This window comes from Octodon degus, unplaced genomic scaffold, assembly GCF_000260255.1.
Source record: "Octodon degus isolate 3935 unplaced genomic scaffold, OctDeg1.0 scaffold00207, whole genome shotgun sequence".
Lineage (NCBI taxonomy): Eukaryota > Metazoa > Chordata > Mammalia > Rodentia > Octodontidae > Octodon > Octodon degus.
In genome coordinates, this window is record NW_004524783.1 from 3641256 (window position 1) to 3654612 (window position 13357).

A 13357-nucleotide genomic window follows, 5' to 3' on the forward strand; every position below is an offset into this window, starting at 1 on the left:
GTGGCCCTGTGCGCCCAATCAGAGCTGTGAGGCGTGGCCCTGTGCGCCCAATTGGAAGCCGTGAGGCGTGGCCAGCCCTGGAAGTGCTGACTGCTCTGAGACAGCACCTGCAGCCTGTGGTGACACCGCATGCACAGCTAGTCATCCGCTTCCTCCAGCCCAGCACACGGCTGGATCCGCACCTGGACTTCAGTGAGAAACTGGGATTCAGCAGTTCTACTACAAACCTTTAGGAATGCTTCCTTTTGCTCAAGGTGCTTGCTGATCATTGGGGTGACATGGTCTGTGTCAGAGTTGGGGCCCAGCTTGTCAGCTCCTCCACACCAGTCTTCTTCTCTCTTGTACTCCTGCTCTAGGCTCTCAAGAACACTACAGACCTGTGAGGGGAAGAAAGTTCCAGTAGCATCACCTAGAGCACTTTCAAACAGTTCGAGTAGGAAGGTGGTGGTGGAAGGACCCAGAACACTAGCAGCAGCCAGGGGCTCTCCATGCACAAGGGAAAATCCACAGGGCTGCCAGGGAGGCATTTCAAAGCAGGAACAAAGCTAAAACTAAAGTTTCTATTTCTATCTTATGTCTCAAGTTGAAGATTTAAACTGGAGAAGAGCTTGCTTTCTCAACCCAACTTTGGATACCCAAGGTAGCAACAGTAATTTTAATTGTAGTGTGTCTTTCCCTGCTTAGGTGACTCAATAGTGGCAGACATGTAAATGATGATGGAGCGCTCCTGACCTGCTCTGAAGTCTTATAGAAGGCGACAGAGGCATTGACGAGCTTGAGGCGGTCTTCCATCTTGAGCATGAGCTGCTGCCAGTGGGAGGCCACCTTCTCGGCGCAGTCTCGGATCATGTCCATGTCGTAGTGGTTGGCCTGCAGCATGGCCTCGGCTTTCTGCTGGACCTGCAGTGCACTCTGGTGTGTTTTCTAGGCACAGGGAAAATGCAAGGCTGGTTTAGCAGGGATGTCATGCACTGACTGGAGGGAACTGGGATTTTCTTCATGATTTACAGAATCGATTCAGTTGCTGCTCATTAGGATGCTTCTCAAAGCACTGCATGCACAGGGTTCAGTAAAAAGAGCTCTATGCCTAGCAACCGAATGAAGGATGAAGTCCATGAAGACTTCCCAGAATGGGTCTCAGGGCTTTTCAGTTTGAGAAATAGGAAAGACCCTTAACAGACAATATTCTAAAAACCTTGCTGGAATGTTCCAAGTGTATTATTCCTGTTGATCTTCCTCATAATAGCTGCTGGAAGCAAATGATCAAGCGGTCGCTGGAGTGAATGCTTTTTATTTTCATCTTCAAGTTAAGAGTTGGGCTTTAGTGAAAGTTTTGTGACTTTAAAAAGAAAAGGGCCAGACAGATAGCTCAGCAGACTACAGTGCCTGCTTAGGCAGAAGGCAGTGGCCAAGGTTCAACCCCAGGCAAGTCGTGCCAGTCCTGCCCCCAGGGCTGGCTGAGGCGGCGACTGACATTAGGCATGGTGGCACCCACATGCAATCATGGCACTGGGGAGGCTGAAAACAGGAGAATCGCTATGAGTCTGATCTATGTAGTGAGACCCTGTACTAAATACGTAAAAGTAAATACATAAATAAAAGAAAAAGAAAATAAAAATCCTGAAGAAAGGTTAAGGATGTACCACCGCGTTCTCCAGAAGCCTGTGCCATGCTATGATAGCCCACAGGGGCTCACACAGAACACCCATCAGTCTCGCTCAGAGGCTCAGGATGTCGGGAGGGGGCTGAGGTCAAGGATCTGCCAGGGAAGTCCTAAAACGCTGGGTTGGAAGAGAGCTCAGTGCAGCACACGGTTCTCTATGGATGCAGGTTTACAAAAAAGAAAAGAAGTAAAATCTTGCCTTTCACCTAAAATACTGCAAACAAGCCTATACAACGTTATGCACAATACTCATTCACTGCCTGGATGCAGTGACTTAATACCTGTCATTTAATTACTAGAAATCACTTGGCAGAGCATAGTTACAGTTTTCAAAAGCTGCCTGATTGCAGCCTTAGGAGAAGTGTGTCCACTGGCATTCTGTAGTTGAAAATAGGCTGAACTAGGTAAAAAAAAAAAAAAAAAAAAAGGTAGGGACTTCTGTGACTTTATTTCCTGGCTGAGAATATGTATGTCAATAGAGCAGGAATGTGTCTTCTGTTATCAAATGCTCTTTTCCTCACTTCCTGGAGACCAATGGTTAGAATCAGAACTCTCCTTCATGCCCTTCACGCCAGCCCCCCGATCAGTGCCACTGCTGGGAGTGAAGGTGGGCAGAAGGGAAAGGCCACGGCTTCCTGCTGACCCTTGTCCAGCAGGATGCTGCCACGGCAGGTATGGTCGGAGGCTCTGGGCCAGCACTAGGCACTGCCATACGACCTTGGACTGCCTGAGGGCTTGCTGAGGTACCCCAGCCCTCTGTCTTGGTGCCACTGGGTGTGAGGCATGAATGTGCCTACAGGAAAATAACACGAAAGCCTCACTTGAACCTCCAGTTTGGCCTCTCTGGGTCCTGCATGGTCCTGACCAGCGGAAGCACATCCTGCCAGTCTTGTAGTACAAAAGGGCCCTGGCTGCTTGGACTTTTGCTGCCTCGCTCTCCTCGGTTGCTGTACCACTACTTTCTCCCATGCCCATGGAAAAGTAAGCACTGCCATTTTCACCAATCAGCCACAGGTGGCTCTCACCAGGGCAGGGTGAGCAGCCCAGTCCAGGGGCTAGAAAGGCCAGCTGCAGGGTAGGGCAACCCTTACCTCGATGGCGTGCTGGAACTGCTCGTGCTCTCTCTGCAGCTGCTCTGCCTCCTGCAGAGAGCTGGCTGTGATAAGCCCGGCGTTGAGCATGGATTCCCCATTACGGATCCAACCCAGCACCTGAAACGTGACATACGACAACTCCAAGTGGTGGCCTTTCCAGTGTATCCTGCAGACCACTAGGAAGGGGGCCAGGTCTGTGAGGTGGTCTCAAGTGCTGATTTCTGCAGCACCTGCCAGCTCAGTGAAAGCCTATAAGGGCATCTCATCTTGAGATGAGTGACAACTTTTCTTATCCTTAACAGCAGATGGCAGCGGCAGAAAACACAGGTCAAGACAGGCTGATTTCTTTGCTGTGCAGCAGGCACTGTACTTGGGCTGTGCGGCATCTTGTTATTAGGACAGCTGTGTTGGCTCAGGACAGAACTCCCAGGAAGGACTCCCCAGCTTCCCTGCTGCCTGCCTCAGGTCCCCAGCTCACCTGTTTCACTTCCGCCTGCAGGTGACGCAGCTGCACGCACTGCTCCAGGTGCTTCCGATGCTGCTCTGCTGCCAAGTCCAGCTCCTGCTGCTTTTCGTGAAGGAACTCCAACAGGTCCTGGACCCGAGTGGCCATGTCCACGTCCCTGTCACAGAGCAGCTCCACACCTGTGGACACACAAGGGGCACCCCTACAACTCAACCTGCCTTTTGACTACTGGGTCTCAACTGGTAAAAAACACACAGCCTGCCTTTGTGAAAGGACCTCTTGGGGCACCCCAGGCTGGACACAGAAGGGCCAGCCTGACAGACACACAGGTAACTGTATTTGAAGAAAATGTGAAGATGATCTAGCTAAGCCTGCGCCCTAAATCCATGACTCGGTGGGCAACTTGGTGCTAATGGATCAGCCTTTACAGGAGTTTTTCTTTTCAGTATCTAGTTTACTCTTTGGAATTACTGCATTTACCTTACATAAAATAAGTCAAGTACACTGGCTGTGGCTAAGCAAGGTCCTAGTCCCACAGCTACGCTGTATAGTAGTTAACCTGAGACCACAGTGACATCTGCTGGGAAAACATAAACATAAAAATTAAAGAAAATACTTTATTTGGAGCTATACTTCATTCATGGTAAGTTCCAGCCCAAGTATAAACTGCTGAACTATTATGATGGTCATCTAACATGGCCGAAACCCAAAACCAACAGCTTATCTTCCCAGAGACCACCCTCACCTTCAGCCCTACCCCAGTCCTAGTCACAATTCCCTCTTACTTTTCCTGCACCACAAGGGCGACCCCCATCAACTCATTAGGAGTCACTAAACCTGCCCCTGAAACTCTGCCCCTAGCAAAAATTCATATCCCAAGGACCATCTGTCTCAGGTCAGAGGACCCCCATATCCCTCGGATTCTGTCCATGTCCTCAGAGTTAATAAAGTTCCCCCCACTTTTACTTCTCTGCTGCATCACTGAAAAACCTAACAATTCACAGAGATATGACATGTCATTTTGAAAAATTCAAATTCATGGTTCCTGAAAAAATACATGAGATCAGTGAGTTTCTAAACATAACCTTAAATATGATTAGTGAAATAAAATACCAAACATTTTCTTTTAAAGAACACATATCACTAAAAGCCATATCTTAGGACAGAATCCGAGGGACATGGGGGTCCTCTGACCTGAGACAGATGGTCCTTGGGATATGAATTTTTGCTAGGGGCAGAGTTTCGTATCGCTGTTCTGCTACAATGTCTGCAGCCATCACTGAAATAAACGAATCCCTGTGGTGGCAGGGATGGGACGACGTGGAGGAGAAGAAACCACTGGGTGGGTGGGCCCACTTACCGGAGGCCTGGACTTCGTTGACGTACTGCAAGAGGTCCTGCCCTTGGTGAATGACATCAAAAGTCAGGTTGTTCATGGTCAGGGCTTTGTCCGCATGGTGCTGGAGGCGCTGTTCCGCAATGGTGAGGTCTTCCGTGTCAAAATCATTCATCTGCTGAGAAAGCTCATCATTCCAAGACTCAAGATCTGAGATGATCTAAAGGAGGAGAACATTTGTTTAAAATCAAAATTCTAAAAAGTAAACTCATGCAATCACATTTTATTGTGTCTGGTGAGAAACGGACAGTGTCAAAACGACACAGAAAGGGTTGGACATGTAGCTCAGCAGTAGAGCATGTATTCAGCAAGCACAAGGCCCTGGAGTCAACCTCTGAAAGATCAAAATTGTACATTTTTAAAATGGAAAAGCTTTTGGTATACAGAATATATCTTTATACTTTTCTTTAAAAAAGATTAATAGTAAATAAATAGGGCCAAGCATATAGCTCAGTGGCATAAGCACCTGCCAGGCAAGCATAAGGTCCCAAGTTTAATCCCTGGTACTGAAAATAAATAAATAAATAAATAAATACAAAGACAGCTGAAGGGGTTCCCCTGATGGAAAAGATGGAATGACTAGACACAGCACAACTCATAAAATATACTAAGTACATACAAATCCATTCATCCTTAATGACATTTAAAGAAGAGCTAAAAAGCCAAAAAGAAGAAAAAAATTTGTTTCTGATTAGAAGCAGGTAGAAAACCAACCATAGTACTGAAAATTAATTAAAAGAGAAAAGCAATTATTTAAGCATTTCATGATGAAACATTTCTTAAATGATCGGAGCAGCCTCAGCATCTCTACAGAAGCAAGCCAGAAAGGATGTGCGTTCCTGTGTGGGGAGCTGTTTGTGGGGTCCCCTCTGCAACATTCCTGCACAAGACTGGAACCCAAGTCTAATCAGGTCTGTGCATCTACTGTCTATGTTTAGAGGGACTACCAGGGGAAAAGAACAGTTAACCTAAAAGAAGTCAAGCAAGAAAATGCGGACCTGGTTTCCCTGACAACAGACCCATGGCAATAAGTCATGGGATGGAGGAAAAGGAGGAGGGTGGCAGAAGGATGGCGATCCTAGGCTAAGTGACTAACACCAAGTGCAGGAGCCACCCTGCTAACTGAGGGCCTGTATTGGGCATAGAAGACGGCAGAAGATGCTACTACATGGATGAGCTGTTAGTGCACCGTGAGTGTGAAAGAACAAGGCCTTTTGAAAGAGTTCTGAGGCAAATCTAGGAGTTGTTAAATGTAAGTTAAGGAGATTTTTCTCTAAAATACCTTTGCGTAAGGACAACGAAAGAAAAGATATTCGAAGAAGCAAGAGTGGTAGCTCCTCCTACATTTGGGGGGCAGACACATTCTTTTATTACTAAGGTTTGCATGCAATATGTCAATATTATCAGACTGTACTACAACTATATTATTATGCAATACTAGCTGTACTATGACTATATCATTGAGCTCTACTTTATTAGTATGTTTAAACAATGCCAAATTAGACATAAACCATGAAATAACTGAGGAAGAAAGATTTTTAAAAAACGAGATCATTGTAACTTTAATCTTTATATAAGCAGAGAGTTCTTGTTTTCTGAACCTAGGGAGAGGAGATTTAGGTGTGACAAATGAGACATGGGGCCCAGACAAAAATCACTGGATAAAAAACACATCAGTGTGCTGAACCAGAAGGAGCGAAGATCCCGCCTACCAGGAAGAAATCCCAAGGATGGCTTGAACAAAGGACCACCAAGGAAAGACCCTGACTCTAAGGTGGCTTTACAGTTTATTAACAACACAGCAAGAGAAGACAAGAAATATGTGGCAATAATAAAACTCAGGAATGTGTAAGTCTTTGTTTTTTTGGGGGGGGCATTATTTTTGAGGCAGAGTCTCTCTAAGTTGCCAGGGCTAGGCTTAAACTTGAGATCTTCTGTCAGCCTTCCAGGACGCTGAAATTATAGGCTACCACCACACCCAGCTAGAACTACATCCCAGAAGTCATAGGCATTGTAAGCTGACCTCTCTAATCTACACATAATTATGACTTTTACATTTAAACTGTCACAGGATAATACATTAATGATTTTGCTTTTTTAAAATGAATAATCAGTAGAACTGGTCTTATTTGGAACAGAGCCAGGCTGCAGTGTCAATATTCTAACAAGAACCACAGAAATCCTGGATCCACTGTGCTGAGGATACTATTTTTTAAAAACTTAGCCAAGTAACAAGAATTTCTACTATAAATGTGACTCCACACTTTGTGCAGCAGTTAGATGAGGTATCTTCCCTGAGAAATCCAAAGAGCCCAGCTAGGCCCGGGCTGCTCCAATTCACACGTATCAGGATTCTAAAGAGGAGTCCTCAGTCTATGGCCTCAGCAAAGTCTTGAACCGTATCGGAGCCAGCCAGAGACTGGATCGCAGGTTCACTTCCTCAGCTCAGGAATGCACTCACCTGAGGTTTGGCACTCTGGCCCAACTAGGGCACTTGTCATCCCGTGGCTTCAGTGTGAGGGGTAATGTTTGTTTCTTTACCAGATTCAATGAAAGTAGAAATGCAATGAAAAAATATTTTCCCATTCAAGAAACATTAATTCAAGTTACTTAAAAATATTTTTTTTCAAATATCAAAATATGCTCAAAGAAAAACTTCAACAAATGCTTCTGGCTGTTTTGTGTTTCCTCCTTGAAAACATTCAATAAGTGGCTAGGTTTCAGAAAAGCAAGTCCAGGGAAGTCAGAGGACAACAGGCCTGCTCTGTCTGTAGACCCAATACAGCCATCAAGGTGGCCCCTGCAGGTACTCTAATGTGCCCTGCTCTGCTGGTTCCACGCTGATCTGGTTGCGAGGCGGAGAGCTGGAGAGCACCTGCGCAGGCTGCCCAGCACTGTGGTGGGTCAGGGTTTAACTGTTCTCGGTATTCACTGATGAAGCAGAGAGAAGAGCCAGGAAGGCCTTCAATGAAAACAGCACTGGAGTGTTAGCTCAGCAGCCAAGCAATGGCTCCAGCAAGGGTCCCATTCCAGCCAAGACGCCAGTCCGCACTAGGGCTTCTCCCTGCCTGTGTGTCCTCTGAGCATTGTTGAGCTCTGAAGCCCAGGCCGCACAGGGACTCAGAGTGCTCTCTGGAGCCCACAGGGGCTACAAGTGCACTCCAAGCAGCAGACTTGGCCAGACAACCCCTGGTGGCTGCTATGGAGCTTTGGCTCCTCTGTGCGTCCACACACAGTTCAGTCTCCAGCACTCTGAGTAATCTCTGCTTGGACTACACCATGCTCAGGAGAAATGCTCTTCTTCCTTAGCACAGAACTCAGAAACACCCTTCCTGTTGTTGGAGAAAAGACAAAGGGAACCTGTACTTCTTTCTGCTATTCACATACAGGTTGCAAAAATCCATTTTTAAGTATAAATTACAGAGAATCTGAGGATATCTCTGTGTAAAAAGGTGACAACTGGGTTCCCTATTGCTGAAAATGCACAGGCTAAGGTTACTCCCACTCCTAGAGGGAAGAGGCGAGAGAAGGATGCAAAGAGAAGGAGTGGGAAGCGAGGGAAAAGGAAAGAAGACAAGAGAGGAGACAGAGGCCAGCAGAGGACACTACCTTAAGCTGCAGCTGCGGTCCCTGCTGCAAAGCAAGGGAGTACTGTGCAGCTATGCATTGGAACTGACACATGCTGGACACAGAGCCACCGTCTCAACACCCACTGCCCATGTGGCTCCCCTGTCCGACTCTGCCCCATCGCAGCCCCCAGGGTGAGCCCGAGCCTCCCAGAGCTAACCAAGGAAGTCTTCGACCACTCTGGAACTCCATACACCTCTGCCCTCCACTTTGCAGTGGCCGGGAACTGGGAGAGGGTGCCGGGCAGAAGCAGGGACAGGGAGGAGGAGGGAGGAGAATGGAAGCAGGGCCCTGGTGCCGCCTGCCTGCCTGCCAGGAAGGCTGCACGATGGACACTCACGTCGATGGCGTCCCTCTCAAATATGCGCAGCTGCAGGAAGAGCTCCAGCTTGATCTTGCGCTCCTGGAAGAGCTCCTCCATCTGTGACTGTGCCTCATCCAGCTGCTGCAGCACTGTCTCGATGTGGTTGATAGAGCTGTTGTGAGGGGTCTTGTTACTGGAGATGGCAGAATCTCTGTAAGGACACAGGAGCAAATGGGAGTTTAAGGAGATAAACAGGACCTGAGGCAGAAGTTGCACACTGTTAGACTCCAGATCCAGCAACTCAAATCTTCAGGGAAGAAGGGTGGCAGGAAACTGGATGCTCTGCTTAATGTGGAAGACACTGGAGCCCTGCAAAGCAGCAGGCTCCTTCTCCTGAGCAAGCCCCGAAGACTGGGGGATGTGCCGAGGAGTTTCTTTGTCATGTTCTCGAATCACTTTCAAAAGAAATGCAATGATTACACAAAATTACTTTGACAGAGTTTTATTCTTAGCCACTTTGCTCCTTAAGTAGAGAGAACAGCTGCTACCTGTTTAGTACAATGACAGTCATATTGCTTTTGAGAGGTTAACCTTTAACACAACCAATTAAACCTTTAGTAACTTCTGCCGACTCCTCACAGAAAGTGTCATGCAAAGCTGGGAGACGATTCCACAGCTGTCCTGAGTGACACAGGGTACTGACTTAGGAAGCACCTCCAGTGGCCAAGGACAAGGAATCTGTGAATTTGCTTTCTCAAGCACCACAGTCCACTCAGCCCTGCCTCCTGCCTGCTAGTGTGAGGAGCACTGAGGGCTGGGTGCACGGCCTGTCTCCTGTGCACCTGCACTCAGAGATGGGTGCATACCACACTCCACCTGGGACAGGCCAGACCTGAGGGACAGAGGGTAAACTCCTAGTAAGTTCAGATTACTATTCAGAAAGAAGTTTCAGTAATTCTCAGTACATGCCATGAGGAAATATTGATGAAAGCTGAATTCAGAGGGTAATGAATTCATGTTGTGATATGAAAAGTTATGGAGCTAGAACTGTGAAGGAGCAGGAGGGAGAGAAAAAGAAGAGGAAAAGCTGTGTGCTGTGCTTTGAATTGAGAGGCTTGTTGTTTTCCACCTAGATGGACAAGAGTGGAAGCTACTTGTGCAGAAAGCGGGAGGAGCGGCAGGGGCCCGCAGAGGCACTCAAGCTCTGCGTTGGACCAGGCAACGTGCAAGGCCCACCTCAGCTGCTGGATGAGGTCCTCTCCTTCCTTGATCACGTTGACGGTCACCTGTAGTGTTGTCTGCTGCTGCTGGCCGAAGCGCTTGATGAGGTCTTGCACAGCCTCCACCGACTCGGCATACACATCATCCAGCAGCTCCTTCTGCAGCTCCTCCAGCCATGTCCACAGCTGTAGACAGAGGGGCACAGTGAGCAGCAGCGTAGGGACCAGGGGAGGCATACATGGAAGAGACTGGCAGAGGGCTGCTTCCAGAGAATGGGAGCGAGGGGAGGGAGGAAAAAAGGGAGGAGGAGCATCCCAGACAGTCCCACACTAACAAAATGCACGCCACTGCTGCACTGAGAAACATAAACAGCCAGTATAAAGCGGAAGGGGCTGTCACAAAAGAGAAAAAGGAAAGGGAAGGGAAGTCACTCTTTCCCATTCTTCCAAGGTTCAATTTGGAGTGATAAGGAAATTTGAAGATTCCCAAACACAACAGAAACATCTGCTGGACACAAGAGGTAGCCTCCAATGGGTCTTCCGCACTTGTTTTATTTTTAGCAAAGGTATTACACTCCAATATTATGAAACTGCTGCTCAGAGGTCAATCCTTTTACATGTCAGCACAGAAGGACGTGTACAATGTGGTAAAATGAATGCACCACCATGCCTGGTGGGATTGAGACGTGGGGCCCTGAGTGAGCACACCCCCAGCCCAGGTCCCCAGGGCCAGACCACCCCAAGAAGACAGCATGTGCTGCACACCTTCATTGCCACTACCACTAAGTGTGTCCCTGGGGACCTCGGTGAGTAATGGGAACTTGGAATGAGAGTGGCAAGAACTCCTTCAGGCCTGGGGAAGCTGGGGATCAGAGTGCTGCCTACTTCCTACAAGCCCTTGGGATAGCATCCCAGAAACCAAAAAGGGCAATAACTAAGCTGAACAATTCTGGTGGCTTGGTCACCAGCTCTGCCTGCTGGTGGAGAATATGCTTCTAGCTCCCTCTGAGGTGTGTGAAGCATCCTGCCCTTCTTAGTCGTCTGTTCCAGCAGCTGCCTCAGCAGTGACGAGGACACAGCCAAGGGGCCCCTCTGGCTCATGGCTGCTACCTGTGGGGGTCACAAATCAAAAGCATATCTGCAAATCACACTAGCAAAAAGAAACCATGCCTGCACTTGTGCTTTTGTCTCATAGATAATCCTCTGATGAAGCAGCTAAGATACAGCTGCCACACACTAAACTGCCTGAGATTAAAGTGCCCCCATGGTGGTGAGTCTGACACAGGCCTGCACCCACAGCAGGCTCCTCCTGTGGCAACAGTGACCACCTCCTCTGCACAAATGCTTCCTCATGCCCAATGCCATCATCCCTCCTGGAAATCGCTGAAACTTGGTGTGCTAGAACAGGGATCCTAAGAACCAAAAACTGTGTGAAGAAGTTCCTAGAGGGAGCAGATGAGAGCAGATGCAGTGCAGTGCTGTATAAGGATGGATTCAAATGAACAGACAAGATTTGCTCAGAGACTCTAACGATACGCCAACTTGGCTGTTATAAAGAAAAACAAGGCCAGGGAGATGGCTCAGTGGAATAAGCGCTTCCCTGGCAAGCGCAAGGGCCTGAGTTCAATCCCCAGTTCCGAAGGAAAAAAAAAAAAGAATAACAATCTACCAAAACAAGCTGGCAGTACTGTAGTAAAAGAGTTGAGATGTTATGGAATCTGTGGGCTTTGCTACTTAAGAGGTTAACCTGCTTTCCATACACCAGGTGGGATGGTGGAACAGGTGACCAGCTACACCGAGAAGCTGCTCATTTGCTCCCAAAGAAGACAATCCTGAGCACGTGGCCACCGCGGCTTTCCTGTTCTCCCATCCTTCCAAGGTGAATGCTTAGGGAAAAAACAGCCCTATGCAAATTAGTTTATTTTGTTGAAAATGAAAATAAACCATTTACTTCCTTCTTTCAACTCATTTACTTATCTGAAGCTACCCAACCCCGTGACTATACAAATGAATTTAGGACAGGAACTGTGCTTGGTGTGTCTAGCCTGAGAGTCAGGCCCTCTCCCTGACATCGGACAGCATGGTTCTTCCAACCCTGGATGCTCTGTGAACCTGCTGGCCCTGCCTGGGACCTCGGCAGCCTCTCCTGTGATCCTTCATGAGCTTGACTCAAGGTCCCATCTTGTGGGGCACAAAGTGGGGGTAGGATATTCATCTGGGCAAAAAATTCCTCTTCTCTACATATATTACCAGAAAGATCCTTTAAGTTGTGGGACATCTAACACTGAACAGAGAAGACCAAACAATAGCCAGAGCTAGCCCAACATGGAGATACAACATGGAGATGTACAACACGGAGATGTGCTTCTAGATAATTCTATAGCAATAACATGCATTCATGTTTCTTCTATAACACTTCTCATAAGGAGAGTATAGGTGCCAGAGTCATATTGCTTGAGCTCAAACCCCAACTTAATATTTCCTAGCATGTTACCTTTGATATTCTTTATTTGAATCTATATCTTAGTTTTCTATCTCTAAAATGGGCATGATAATAATACTTACTTCAAAGAGTTGCTAGTAGATTAAATGAGATGATATAAAGTGAAGAAATAAAGACCAGTCATTATTACATTTTGTTCTTTAAGAAAACCTTATTAGCAAATGTGCAGTGTTTATTTTCTCTAGATAGTTTCCAAATGCACCCAAGTTCAAAATATGTCTAGTAGAGCTGGGGAGACAGCTTGACAGTCTAAGTTCCTGCCTGGCAAGGACAAGGACCTGGGTTCGCTCCCCAGCACTGCATGGTGGGCTGGCCCTGCCCTCACCAAGCTGGCCACCAAAACCGGGCATGGTGGCGCATGCCTGTAATCCCAGCGCTGGGGAGGCTGAGATAGGAGGATCACTACAGTTTGAGCTGCATAGTGAGACCTTGTACCAAATACATAAATTAAAAAAAAAAAACCCACCACAAACTGTCTAGTAAATGTAACATCATTCTATATTTAAACCTTCTTACTCCTAAAAATAGTAGAGTATGAGAAAAAGCAGTCTATCAGATTCTACAGAAACTGCTTCCTTTCAGTGCTATGGGAAGTACCAGTAGTGTTTGAGGTCAATTCTTTGCCCTGACACCTGTCAGGTCAGAAAAACAAACAAAATGAAACAAAAAAAATCCATTAGCACATTCCCTACAATATCCTGGCCATATTAACACGCATCCTGGTACAATGTGTTCATACAGACTGGCCCACACAGGAGACTGCTAGACGGGTCCCGGGATTACACAGGTGAAGAGGGAAAACTAACTGCGGTAGGAGGAACAAGGCTATGTTTAAAACTGCAATGTAAAATGCCTAACGTTTAAGACTTTCTCTTAAATGTGCCCCGAAGACATGTTCTCTGGTCTCACAGGAAATACTCTCTTTCAATATGAAGAAAAGTACCGAGCCCCTCGGGCCGCCCCCACCACTCCGCAGTGCCTCCCCCACCCCGCCCGCCTAGTAGGATTTTCTGCCGTGTTCCGGGAGCCCCCAGACCCAGTCCTAGCCCAGGTCCGGTGAGTGTGCGGAGAGTTTCCTGCTACC

General features: G+C 47.4%; 1 protein-coding gene across 14 annotated transcripts in view; it reads right to left on the reverse strand.

The window, feature by feature from the left end:
- Trio (trio Rho guanine nucleotide exchange factor) overlaps positions 1-13357 on the reverse strand; it is a 374802-nt gene that overhangs the window by 121709 nt on the left and 239736 nt on the right. For all 14 annotated transcript variants that reach the window (XR_002818831.1, XM_004644739.1, XM_023704920.1 and 11 more), the window contains 7 exons: positions 9787-9956; positions 8587-8761; positions 4584-4779; positions 3236-3402; positions 2755-2874; positions 733-924; positions 228-377 (listed from right to left, as the gene is read on the reverse strand). Coding sequence is in view for 13 of the 14 variants with exons in the window: in XM_004644739.1 (XP_004644796.1) it covers positions 228-377; positions 733-924; positions 2755-2874; positions 3236-3402; positions 4584-4779; positions 8587-8761; positions 9787-9956 (1170 nt within the window). In the remaining variant the exon portion in view is untranslated. The remainder of the gene's footprint in view (positions 1-227; positions 378-732; positions 925-2754; positions 2875-3235; positions 3403-4583; positions 4780-8586; positions 8762-9786; positions 9957-13357) is intronic.